This window comes from Chlorocebus sabaeus, chromosome 8 (genome assembly GCF_047675955.1).
Source record: "Chlorocebus sabaeus isolate Y175 chromosome 8, mChlSab1.0.hap1, whole genome shotgun sequence".
Classification (NCBI taxonomy): Eukaryota; Metazoa; Chordata; class Mammalia; order Primates; family Cercopithecidae; genus Chlorocebus; species Chlorocebus sabaeus.
Genome location: NC_132911.1, coordinates 4,906,232 through 4,919,884, shown reverse-complemented (window position 1 = coordinate 4,919,884; position 13,653 = coordinate 4,906,232). Strand labels below are relative to the sequence as shown.

At 38.2% G+C, this 13,653-nt stretch overlaps 1 protein-coding gene across 2 annotated transcripts in view; it reads left to right on the top strand.

The window, feature by feature from the left end:
• The window catches only part of CSMD1 (CUB and Sushi multiple domains 1), a 1,948,922-nt gene that overhangs the window by 899,819 nt on the left and 1,035,450 nt on the right, over positions 1–13,653 (top strand). For both annotated transcript variants that reach the window (XM_073017922.1, XM_007961594.3), the window contains exon 5: positions 9,905–10,112. In XM_073017922.1, the coding sequence (XP_072874023.1) occupies positions 9,905–10,112 (208 nt within the window). The remainder of the gene's footprint in view (positions 1–9,904; positions 10,113–13,653) is intronic.

Below are 13,653 nucleotides of genomic sequence, written 5' to 3'. Positions count from 1 at the left end.
CTCATATTTGTCCTTTTAAAAAGTTTTGCTGTAACTATTTTGTTTTCTCTGCCTGCCTTGACTTCATTTCATGCAGCTCTGGTGAGTTTAAAAACAAAGAAAAAACCTCTGGGACTTGTGGTTTTCCTGCTTGCTGAAAACAAGCAAAGCAAAAACACAGTAATAAACCCCCTATGGATTGCTACAATTATGAAACGTTCTTCTTGGTAATTAATTTTTATCTGAAATTTCACTCTATTAAGAGTTCTTGAGGCAGTTCTTACAGACTATTTTTTTTAAAAAGTCATTCTTAAGAAAGCCACATAACTCTATAACTAAATTAATTTTTCTTCTTCTGTTCTTAGAGAGGATATGGTTTGATGCCACACATAGCCCCCTAAATAAATTTTGTCATAGTCCCAACATTTGCTAAAGACAACTGAATAGAGGCTTGTTTGCAACTGATATAACTATAGGAAAGCCAGAGTCATTCACTTTTCATTCACTGCATGAAAGAAAAAAAAAAAAAAAAGAGGAAGAAAATACTTCCTATCCGGCTGCCTCCTAGAAACAGGTGCACACGTGCAAGAACAGGCTCATAAAGCTTGCATTCCATTGCTTTGCAGTCAGCAAACATGGAGAGGTAAAGCATACAGGACGGAGAGGCGGGAAGTACTCTAGGTGAGTGCTGTTTTAAATATGGTGGTCAGAGAAGCCACGTGGGCAGGAAAGTGGCTTGTGAAGGGCTCTGAAGTCAGCCCGGGAGATGCACTTCCCAGGCAGGGTGGTCAGTGCAAACGCCTTGGGGCAGGAACATAGGTGCCCTGGCCCAGGAAGCAGCGTGGCTGGACCCAGTGAGGAAACGAGGAAATGGGAGCCAGGGAAGAGAGGAGCCAAAGGAGGGGGAGGATGAGGAACAGGAGAAGCCAAGGTTCCAGCTCACGTAATGCCTTTCAGGGCCTGCTTTGGTTTTATTTTGAGTGGTGATTTGAGTAGTTCACAGCTTTGAACAGAAAGTACACAGAAGGCATGTTCTATGAAAGTGGGCATCAGTGCTTGATTTTACTGAGAAATAGTAAAAGTCGTGGCCGGGCATGGTGGCTCACGCCTGTAATCACAGCACTTTGGAAGGCCGAGGCAGGCGGATCATGAGGTCAAGAGATTGAGACCATCCTGGCCAACATGGTAAAATCCCGTCTCTACTAAAAAAAATATAAAAAATTAGCCGGGCATGGTGGCAGGTGCGTGTAGTCCCAGCTACTTGGGAGGCTGAGGCAGGAGAATGGCAGGAACCCGGGAGGCGGAGCTTGCAGTGAGCTGAGATCCGGCCACTGCACTCCAGCCTGGGTGACAGAGTGAGACATTGTCTCAAAAAAAAAAAAAAAAAAAAAAAAAAAGATATACTTACTCAAAGTTCTGGGTTCTCTCGCTCACAAAAGAAATATGAATGGCGATATAAGATATAAGCCATGATAACTAGTGGTGAGTTACTTCTCGTTCCAGTCTGGACTTCATTTTATAGAAAACAGGTATCATGACATTGCCATCTGCATGTGCAGATTAAAAGGAAGAGGACAGAAACTGTGCTGTTGCCTCTCTCTCTTTACCCATGGATTTGACAAAGGGAAGGATCAATTCTAAATAAAACTAATATCCCAAGAATATTACCTTTATTTATTTATTTTTTGAGGCAGGGTCTCACTCTGTCGCTCAGGCTAAGTGCAGTGGGGTGATCTTGGCTCACCACAACCTCCGCCTTCCAGGTTCAAGCGATTCTCCGGCCTCAGCCTCCCAAGTAGCTGGAATTATAGGCATGGACCACCACACCTGGCTATTTTTTATATTTTTAGTGGAGATGGGTTTTCACCATGTTGGCCTGGCTGGTCTCGAACTGCTGACCTCAGGTGATCCATCCATCTCAGCCTCCCAAATGCTTTTCATTTTTTTTGTTTATTCCAGAGTCATGATCCTCTTGGTGAATGAGACTTACTCTTGCACACAAACTCGGTATATTACTACCCTGGAATTCTCAGCAACTGCATGAGAATGCACTGAAAAATGTCATGGGGAACTTGCAGTACATAAAGCATCTGTGGTTGATATGTGAATATCAAGTCTCCTCTGGGCCGTAGCTCTTTCTGTTCCATCTGTTGGGAATGCTCTTCCTCTAGCTCATTCCTTGAATAGTTCCTTTTCTTCAAATCTGGCCTAAATATTGTATTTTCAGAAAACTCTTCCCTGCTCATTCTAGTAGAGAATTAGTTTTCATATGTATTGAATGAATAAATTAATTAACATAAATGCATGGTTCTGCAAAGTCAGGTTCTAAGCCAATTCCCAGTGATTTTGGCAGCTGGCTCCTGTTCATGGGGACCAGGGAATTAAGAGACCGTGCTTATGCTAGCAGTCCTGGGTCTGTTAACGCAAAGTGCAAGTGAGATTTTGGCACTGTTCATTCTCATGTTAATGTTTGCTTGTATACAATAACTCACTTCCAAATATTTAGCGGGAACAAATGAAATGAGGGAGTGCTGAAAGTTCTTCTGTTGTTTGAAGTGGAAATAAAGCACCAAACATGGTATCCATGGGAGACGCCGTATGTTCTCTCAATTGCGAGTGAATTCATGACTGCAAACCTTATAATCCCATGTGGAATGTCCTTACACAATACAAAACAATTCAGAAAATAATCAAAGAATGAGCCAATTCGTTGGGAAAAGCGAGTGTCTCACCATACGATTTGAAACTGGAGATAATTAAGTGTTCGTTGTCAGCCACCACGTTGAGACAATGGCCCTGCAAAGCACTTTGTCTGTATCTAACTGGTTGCAGAGGGTGTGACCACCCGGCCACATGTCTCTATTCAGGGAGTCAGACCTGCCCCTACATTATGTTTTCTGCAATTACAATGAATGTCTATAGGTTTGAAACTTTTTTTATTATTTTATTTTATTTTCTGTAAGTTATTGGGGTGTAGGGGGTATTTGGTTACATAAGTAAGTTCTTTAGTGGTGATTTGTGAAATGCTGGTGCATCCACCACCTGAGCAGTATACACTGCACCATATATGTTGTCTTTTATCCCTCACCCCCTCCCACTCTTCCCCTCAAGTTCCCAAAGTCTATTACATCATTCTTATGCCTTTGCATCCTCATAGCTTAGCTCCCACATATCAGTGACAACATATGGTGTTTGGTTTTCCATTCCTGAGTTACTTCACTTAGAATAATAGTCACCAATCTCATCCAGGTCAACTTTGTAACCTAACCAGCTGAATATTTTTAATACAACAAAAATCTTAAAATCATGCTATGTTAAATAATAGGTAATCATAGAATGTCTAGGTCACCTATATGGTATAGAAAACAATATATCTACATCTGTTAATAAAAAATTGAGGAAACAAAAAAACAAGGAAGTAACTACTTAATGCACAAATTTATTGAAATCTAAAATATATTGTAGAATGGTAAACTGAAGGAAAGAAGGAAAATCCCAAATAAATATGTTTTCTTTATAATAGCAAATTATATGTTGCTATAAATACTACTTCATTTTTATGTTTTTCTTGTTACTAAATATAACACAAAAATCCAGATATATAATTTTAAAAATTAGGCAATTTTTTTTTTACTATAAAATAGGCTTTCCTTTAAAAAAAAAAAAGATTCATGGCAGAATTTATTTTGAAACAAAAACAACAAATATATGGTTTGTGGATATACTCTCTCAGAAACACATTATAAAGTTCTACATCTACAATGATTAAGAATTCAAAGGTTTCATTCATTATTCATGAATGTTATTGGGATGTTTTCTAGATGTTAAACTATTTCTTGACAAAACATTGAAGGAGTTTTTAAACCCCTCATAAGAATTATATTACTATAATACCACAATTATATTAAAATGTTTATATTTCTTAGTCTTTTTACTTAAGTTGAAATATACATATGTATACACCTTAATGTAGATCAATTTGTTCTGCTTTTTCACAGAGCAGACATTATACCCTTTCTTCTCTTTTACAGTAGAGTATTTATGCTGATTAATTTTAATTTTATTTAGTTTATCATATTTTTTCTGAGTCTCCAAATGTTTCCCAGTTGATGATTTTTTTTTTGTTTTCTAAAAAACTGAAAAAAAACCCTCTTTTGGTAGCTGTGAAATAGGAACAAAAACAAACATTTCATCACACATTTTGGATGTGATTAAACAAAATAGTTCACATAATGACCTTGGTATAGAGTATCAGACACTTAAAGTATACTCAATAAACATCAGACCCCAAATTGGGTAACTTGCCAGGGAATATGAGCCCTCTCGTTGTCACTCGTGTGTGTTGGTAAATTGCCTGAAGCACTATATTAATGCATGTTGATATTAGGAACATACAACTATATCAATTTTACTCTTGATATTTATATATTTTCAAAATTTATCTTTTTAATGTATATTTATATTAGATGGTATTTCAGTATTGTTTGAATGCCTATCATAATAAGAAAGGTTGAAACTTCACCTGTGTTTGTTTTTAAATTTATTTTGGAATTCACTCTTATTTAAATTGCCATTTAAAATCCTTTTTTTCCATGTATCTGTTTGTATCTATCTCTATCTATCTATCTATCAATCAATCAATCATCTATTTATTGAGACGGAGTCTCGCTCTGTCGCCCAGGCTGGAGTGCAGTGGCGCTGTCTCAGCTCGCTGCAAGCTCCGCCTCCCGGGTTCACGCGGTTCTCTTGCCTCAGCCTCCCGAGTAACTGAGTAGCTGGGACTACAGGCGCCGCCATCGCGCCCGGCTAATTTTTTGTGTTTTTAGTAGAGATGGGGTTTCACTGTGTTAGCCAGGATGGTCTTGATCTCCTGACCTCGTGATCCGCCCGCTTTGGCCTCCCACAGTGCTGGGACTACAGGCGCCCGGCATGTATCTTGTTTTTAAAAATACAAATCAAGTAAGTGTAAATAATATTCCCCTGCTATGTTGTTGCAAATATTTTTTATTGTGTTGTTTTTATTTGTATACATTTATTTTGAAAAAAATAAACAGGTAGATTGGTTTACTTATAAAGTTATTTTTGCTTCAGTAACTTTCACAATTTCTGTTTAGTTGAGATAGTGCTTAATTTGAGACCATATATTGTATCTTAATGTGACAAGTTACCCATTATTTAATACATTCAAACATTTTAATTTGTGTAGCAGGTATTTTGTGTGAGAGAATTTTTAAGTTGATATTTAAAAAATTTCTATTCAGTTATTCCAATATACTTTAATAATGTCTCTTCACTCATCATTTATGATGTACATTTAATCATATTGGGTCCTTATAACACTCCACACTATAAGGATAATGGTTCCCATTTCTTTCAGCAAAGCCTTTATCTTTTAGTGATATGTTGGAGCAATTTAATATCTTTAGCAGCCAAACTGGAAGATAAATTCACGACTAAATATTATATCAAAAATTAAGTAATTAATTTTTCTCAGTTGACATGGGCTTTGAAAGCTGTTTCCTCTGTTGCATTATTTATAAAAATGGGTCAACATGTAGAGCTGCATAAATCTGAAAGTGAAACAAATTGATTTATTTTTAAAAACGTTTTGCTCATCAAAGATAATAGTTATGTAGCCCTTCTTCAAATGCTATTATGTTTAAAATATTGCTGTTTAGAAAATAAAGCCCCTTCCAAAAATAGTGAAGAAATTAAGAGTTAAAAAGTTTTGTTAGAGAAATTTACAGCACTTTAGCAGGTGCTTTCAAACAAACACACATACAAACACACGCACACACACGTGCACACACACACGCACCAACACTAATTTTGTCTCATTCTGTATTAAAGATTTTCTGTGATTTAAGCATTTTATCCAATGAGTAGCATTAAGTTTGTTTGTCTTATATATATAATACTCAAGTTATCAATCAGATTATCTTAATATTCTACAGTATTTTATGTGGAGTGCTATACAAAGAATTCTAATACATCTTGCCTATATTACTCTGGTGGGATTCTAACTGTAACTCATTCTGAAATATTCTATGGGCATTAACGTGTTTACTGAAGAAATGCAATAGTGATTGCAGGTTTGGGATTTTTTTTTTTTTTTTCCTCTCTGCTACCTTGTTTTTTTCTTCATTTTATTTGACTTTTCTATTTTGCCTTCTTCATGTCACCTACTCCTTTCCCAACAAAGTTACCCTTAAATTTCACCGCCTGTCTGCTGCAGTAGATGCCCGATGAAGTGTGGGTCTCCCTGATCCACCCGTTCATCAAGGGAAGTTCTAGGAAAATGTAGATACTAAGTGTCTAAGATCTCAGACTCAGGGGATCCAAATATTAGACACGGGCCTAACATTGGAGTTTATCCAGCTCAACCACTGCGTTTTTTTTTTCTTTTTCTTTTTCGAGACGGAGTCTCGCTGTCCCCCAGGCTGGAGTGCAGTGGCGCGATCTCAGCTCACTGCAAGCTCCGCCCCCCGGGTTCCCGCCATTCTCCTGCCTCAGCCTCCCGAGTAGCTGGGACCACAGGCGCCGCCACTGCGCCCGGCTAGTTTTTGTATTTTTAGTAGAGACGGGATTTCACCGTGTTAGCCAGGATGGTCTCGATCTCCTGACCTCGTGATCCACCCGCCTCGGCCTCCCAAAGTGCTGGGATTCCAGGCGTCAGTCACCGCGCCCGGCCGCCATTTTAAGTAGAAGGAACCTGCATGCCGGTGAGGTACGCCCATGTGATCAGCGCTGGTACTCGGGGGTGGGCACCAGCACAGCTCTGTCAGCTGTTAAAATAACAAAGAACACTCTTGTACCAGTGAACACATATCCGCTCCCCGAAGCCCTACACACTCCCGAGGCACCTCCTACACGTCGTTGGAGCTTCCAGCAGTGGAGAAACCAGGGGGCTAATGGCTGCAGGGTGGGGCCCAGGACTGGGTCCTGGAGCTGTGGCTGGTGTCCCTGTTTGTGTTGACTGCCTGTAAACACTCTTGTCACATAGGTTTACGTTCACCTCTGGTCGAGGTTACTGAGATGTTTTCCCAGAAGAATCCAGTGAAGCTGCTGCTTCTATACACTTGTATTCTGTGTTTATTCTATGCCATGCACATAAATAAAACTATTTCAAAGCTTTTTCAAGAATAGACAATGCTTCAGCTCATAGGTTGCCATGACAAAAATTCGTAATCATTGGATGTCAGTTCCCTTTTTTTTTTTTTTCCCGCTCTAAAACTTTGAAAAGGGTGATTGTTGGCCAACAAGGTGAATTATTAAGAATGTATGCAATTTCAGCAATTGGATTTCAGTTAACACATTTCATTAATCTTTCAACCATATCATTTTGGTAACTTGGACTTTGATAACTTTTAATTCCACACATCTATGATATTTTATCTTTTTATGTAATAAAGGTATTAGAACTCTTTTGTTTTGCATCTGTTTCTACATTGAGATGAATTAACTTTTGTATATAATGAATTCAGAGAAAATATCTACATATTAAATAAAATTATATATTTATACATGAAAAACAATTTGGAAATACGTATTTATGTGTGTGATATGTTTATATCGAGTTATTTAATCAATTATAAAAGTGTCTGTCTCTAGTGATCTTGTTTACCTCATCCCTTTATGAAGGGGATGTTTATATTTGGGTTTAAAGAAAAACAACATAGAGTATGTCTCACTTTTAGTTGTTAACCTGATTCACCATTATCCCAACCCAAGTGGCTCAGAGCTGAATTCTGCACAGTGTCTGAATCTCAGTAGTGGCCACTATATTTTTCCTCGTGGCTGGAATATGTGCTTCCTCTTATTTTTATACAGTACTGATTTTTATCTCTATTTTCAAAAATATAGTTTCAATAGGGAAATGTATATTATGATCACATTCCTAGTAGCTGTTCCCAAGAGTGTCATAAAAACTGTGGCGAGCTGGGCAGTTGTGGAGCTGGTTCTCAGATGATCGGGGATGTGTGTGTGCTTGCACAAAGGTGCCCACGGAGAGTAGGGGGCGGGAAAGACATTTAGTCATGGCCACAGGAACTATTTTCACAGTTTTCAAATAGCAGTGTATACACAGTTATTTTTATTTGTGTTCAGTTTTACACTTTTAAAAGAAAACAATATCACGATAGCATAATTTTTATAATCCCCACACTTTATTAATTTTAAAATAAATTTGGGGTCTCAAAAATGAGTGTCCTGAGATGTCCTACAAAATATGGGCAGCCCTTTCCACAGTGTCACGTGCTTTGGATGGAACTGACCAACTGTTAAAACACGAGAAAACCTATCCCTCCTCTAGTCTTGATTTCACTGATATTTGAAGGTAGCAATTTTCCTCCAACTGTACCTCTCGAAGACATCCACTCTAAAGCCATTAGCTTTAGTTGACATAAACAGCATGAGAATGACTAGTGTGTAGACCAGCCTGGCATCCTGTAAGAAGGATGGAAAATGCAATACTCCAAACTCTGGGAACAAAAACAGTGTGCTCTCAACTACCCCTTTGCCCCTGGCATTCTTCTGAGTAAACTGAAGGCAGCTAATTTGAAGGGACCCATATCACCCTCCTACTGTTGCCCACAAGGTGGGTTCTATTTCGACATTTTTTGTGAGACTTAGATCCTGCCAAAAAAAAAATGAACATCGCGGAAAGACGAAAGAAATTTTGGAACTTGCAACTTGGGAGGAGTTAATAAAAGGAGGTCAGTTCCTCCCACTTTGCTGTAATTTTGGTGGAGAGAGGGTGGGTAGGGTCGAAGATATGCACTTTGTGAGAGCCCAGGCCAGTCACACAAGCTCTGCTTATGGCCAGCTCCCCCCATCTTGGTAACAGGCTGACTTTTAAATAGCATCCACACTGCCGTGTCAGAATCAATGACTGTTAAATATACATTCTGCAAAGGAAGTATTTGAGGAAAGAAAGAAAAAGAAGAAAAGGAAGAAAGAAATGCGGGAAGGAAGAAATTTTTAAAAACACGCTTTAAAACAAGTTATTTTTAAAAACATGCTTTAAAAGTTACTTTAAAATACTTCTCTCATATATATTGTTTATATGTATAATATGGCTATATATAGTATATAAACTATATGATAATGTAGTTTATATGTTATATATAAACTATATATGTATATATAAACTATGTATATAGGTTAATATGTACATGGTGTTTTGTAATAGATAATATAAATGTAACAGGAAACTTTTTTATAGCAAACTTTCCAAGTTCTATTTATCTTTTAACCAATAATTTTTTAAATGTTAGTTTGTATATTAAATGCACTTTTATCTTTACTGGCCTTTCACGTCTCACTTTTCTAAGATACTCCATTTTAAGTTTCATGCAACTATTTTCTACTCAGAACCTTTTTATGAGGTGATGTGCCTTTGTTATGTTACTCAATAACTATCTGAAAATTCAAAACCCAAATCTCAAATTTATAGAAAATAAAATTAGGGCAACCATTTCTTTTAAGAGCACAGTATTCTCAAAGCCAGGTATCCATGAATTAATAATAAATGCCCACATGTTTTTAAGCCTCAAAATGTCTGTATCTTCCAGGTTCCATAGTATCTGTCATCTTCCAGGTTTCAGAGAAAATCTTTGAAAGTTGTGTTAGGCTGCCTATCAATGTCAGGTACATGGCAACTACACTTTCCACATTTTAGAAAAGCCACCATTTCCAGCTTTCCCACAATGGCCATTCAATTAATAATACAATTTAAATTTTAGACTTTAGTCAGCCTTTTCATAGAACTCATTAACATACCAAAAGATTCTTTTTCAGATTGAGTGTCTCAATTTTGGGTTCAGAAAATATGTGTCGCTGATCAAGAAGTGACACTTTGTGGACACACTCGTGTACGAAAACCATCCTGAAATGTGATGCTTTCCTTCTGCTTCTGTCCCTGCAGCTGAGGGAGCCTGCGGAGGAACCTTACGTGGGACCAGCAGCTCCATCTCCAGCCCGCACTTCCCTTCAGAGTACGAGAACAACGCAGACTGCACCTGGACCATTCTGGCTGAGCCCGGGGACACCATTGCTCTGGTCTTCACTGACTTTCAGCTGGAAGAAGGATACGATTTCTTAGAGATCAGTGGCACGGAAGCTCCATCCATATGGTAAGTCCCGGGAAGAGATGCTACAAAGGATACAGCTGTGTTTTCCCGGTTTTTCCCCCAACGGGCTTCAAGAATTGCTTGTCTGTGGACGTTCATGGGCAAGCATGAGTGTTCCTTTTTTTACTTTGCTCTTTCGGCTCTGAAAAAGTTGCCTTTACTGTGACTCATTTCAAAGTTTCTAAGATGTCTGTGTGTTGGTGTTTGGAGCTTGGGAAGTTATCTGTGCTTGAGCTTAGAGTGCTCTCATTTTTGGACTCTTTTAAAGCAACGAAGTAAAGCAAGTTAGTTTTGGCTTTGGTCTGGAGCTGTTTCGCTGTGAACCAAGATTTTTAGATTGTGTATTCTCTTTTATCTCACGTTACCGAGCGTTGACAGACTGCTTCAGATACATGATTGTGCATTTCTTTTTCTTCTTGAAGACTGTACCACATCCTGCAGCCACCTATGGGAAGTGCCTGTGGCTACAAGATCCTCAAAGGCAAAACAACTTAACACGCATCCTCGTCCAATATCTGTGCAGAATTAACCACAGGATGGTCCGTTCTCTGGTGTGTGCTCTGGTAGAGACAAAGGAGAACAAGATCTAAGGAAGTACTGCCTGTTTAGGGGTGATGGTCGCGATTGCCAGAACAGTCTTGTTTGCGTCCATAAGTGCAATTGGAGAGACTTAAAAGCACAGATGTTCAAAGGCTTAATTTCTGTCTCGAATTAAGTCGTTTGTTGCGTGTTAAATTGTGTTGTTATTTTTGTTATTTAAATTCTGAACACATTAAAACTGCTTCAGTTATCTGTTTTAGATCTTGAAATATGACAGAACAGGAACAGGTATATTGAGACTCAGGTAGACACTGAGGAAATGTTGGCCATTTATGAGTAGGAAGATGGGAATATGGAACGAGTGATTGTGAACAGGTCCGCAGGTTGCAGTTTGCATTTCAGTACGAAGGCTAAAGGACAAACGTGTCAAACATGAAATGTATTGTAAATAGGACCACCTGGTTTAAACCAATTATTGGAACTGAATTGAATTGCACTTTGTTTTCCAAAGCACAAGGCTCAATGCAGAGGATTCCTATTCATGGAGAGGTCCTTTCCTGGTTGATTTTTTTGTGTTTGTGTTATATGTTATTCCAAATAGGAGGGAGGAAGAAACTAAGCAAATTCTACCTAGATTTTCTTTGTTTTCAATTTTGTTCATGCTGAACAAACTTTTAGATTAGCCAGGACCCGTCTGCTTAATGTATGTTGTACAATTTTAACTTTAAACACTCAGGAATTTGTTTAAATTATTATCTATCTCACTATGTCTAACATTGGAGTTCATGGAAACAAAAGCTGAGCTGAGAGCTGGGTAACCTAAATTCTACCACAGGTTCTGCCAAAAGCAATCTTTACAACTTTAGACAAGTCTATTTGTGAAAAGAGAGGGTATGCTAAAAAAGAAATCTTAAAAATGAATTTATTAAATATCTCTTTAGTGCCTATTCTCTGCTAATCATTTAAAGATATTCAAGTGATCTAACCTCTTTCTAGCTTTAAAATTACATTATTGTGGTTTTCAGAAAATCACTGAAGTATAAAATACACAGGGACTGATTCTCAGAAAATCACTGAAGTATAAAATGCACAGGGACTGATTCTCAGAGTTCATATGCTTACTGTTGAAGGTCTTATTTTTAGGAAAGTCTAGAGGTATTGGGCATTGACTGCATGCCTTGCTGGTAAGATGTCAGGTAGGGAGAGAGGTAGAAGCAAGTGAGGCTGGTTTGTTAGTGATTCCAGAACCTATGATCAGTGGCAGCTTTTGCCAAACAAACTTAGTTTATGTCAGAAAGTACAGATCATGAGTGTGATGAGAAGCGTGTTCTGTCTGAAAAGTTGACGGGACCACTGTAGCACTTTATGGCAACAATTGATCATCTTTGTCATAGAGAGAATATCAGCACAGCTAGCCAGAGAGACTATCCCTATCTTCTTGGTGCCTGGATCCAGGCTGGAAGACATCTTCTACATCACTGGAATCTCTCTGGGTGTTTGCTAGGGAAGTTGGTGGGAAATTTCTCAGTGGGAACTATGACACTGTGTGCCTTTGTGTCTGATAAACTGTTGCCTCTTAGCTTAGCTGCTGTCTTCAAATAGCCATGATTAGCCAGGGATAGAGTTGTATTTATACTTGTATTTTTAGGATGATTTATATTGTCCTGTTTGCTTGGTGCAAAAGCCCTGTGGAGTCATTATTCTTACGATTATCTACTATTATCCGTTTATCTATTATTGTAGATTTAAAAATAAAATTGAGATGTGCAGAGGACAGGAGATGGCAAAGCTGATAGAACCCTTGGCAGAGCTCAGGTTCAAGGTCTCTGACTCCAGGACATTTTCTTTTCTCTGTGTATAGCCCCCCAGTCAGTGTAGTCCAGGTCTGAGCTTCAGTGCCCTGTCAGAGAAGTACAGTTTCTCTGTTTCAGGCCTGCAGGCTGGATCATAAAGCCTTGAACAGGTAACTGTTGTGGTGGAGATGGAAGAGCAATTTAGCATATGTGCTGGGTCAACAGAGTGTTTTGTGCGTGTGTGTGTGACATTTAATGTTTATCATAATAGTCAAAAGAAGTATCTTGACACAGCCATAAGGACTGCGTTTAAGTGGAACTCTCAGCTTTCAATGAATCTTCAGTGGAGGCTGAAAAGCAAAAGATGGTTCTCCTAAATAACTATGGAAAGCTACAGGAGCACATTTAAAACAGAAAACAGAGTAATTTGAAGTACCTTTTTAAGGCCTATACAAATGCATAATATGATTTATCTTAAAAAGATTATTACTTTAGAGTAATTTTACATTGACAGTCTCTGAAATATTTAATGATTCAAATGGGTATATTTAAAAGGTTTCCCCATTCCCAAATTGCATGGACAGGGATGGGGAGCATTGTGGGTGGTGCTACTTCTTCCCAAGCACAGATCATTCCACAGAGCCAGGAGGGTGGTGTGAGTGACTGTGAGTGGAGTGAGGGCAGATACACATATGATTTTCCAATAATCTATTTTTTAAAAAGGACGTAAGCAAGGGCACTCTAAGAAGAAGCTACTTGGAAAATTGTTAAGAACAATAATAGGATTAGCCTTATGTTCATTTAATTTGGAGTGAAATTACCTGCTCGGCTATGTTTTAAGTCAGGGTTGCCATGGCAGCGGTGGAGGCAGTCTCAGTATAGGGGATGATGTCATGTGCCAAAATTATCTGTATATTAAGCATATGGTGGGTTAGTAATTTAAGCTTCATAGGCTGTATGTACATTAGATGAAACTGACTTTTTTTTTTTTACACTAGTCAGATTCTCATTTTATGCAGGTTGGCTTCTTATCAATCCCTTACTTTAATAGAGAGTTACCATTTCTAGTTCACTTTATAGCATGGTCTAGTCATTATTTTTCTTGCAATTAGAAAGGAAATGTGTAGTGGTAAAACTACCCAAGTTTTTTTTTTTTTTTTTTTTTTTTCCTGAAGAGATTTGAGGTTGTAGCCTGTAACTTGTACTTCTAA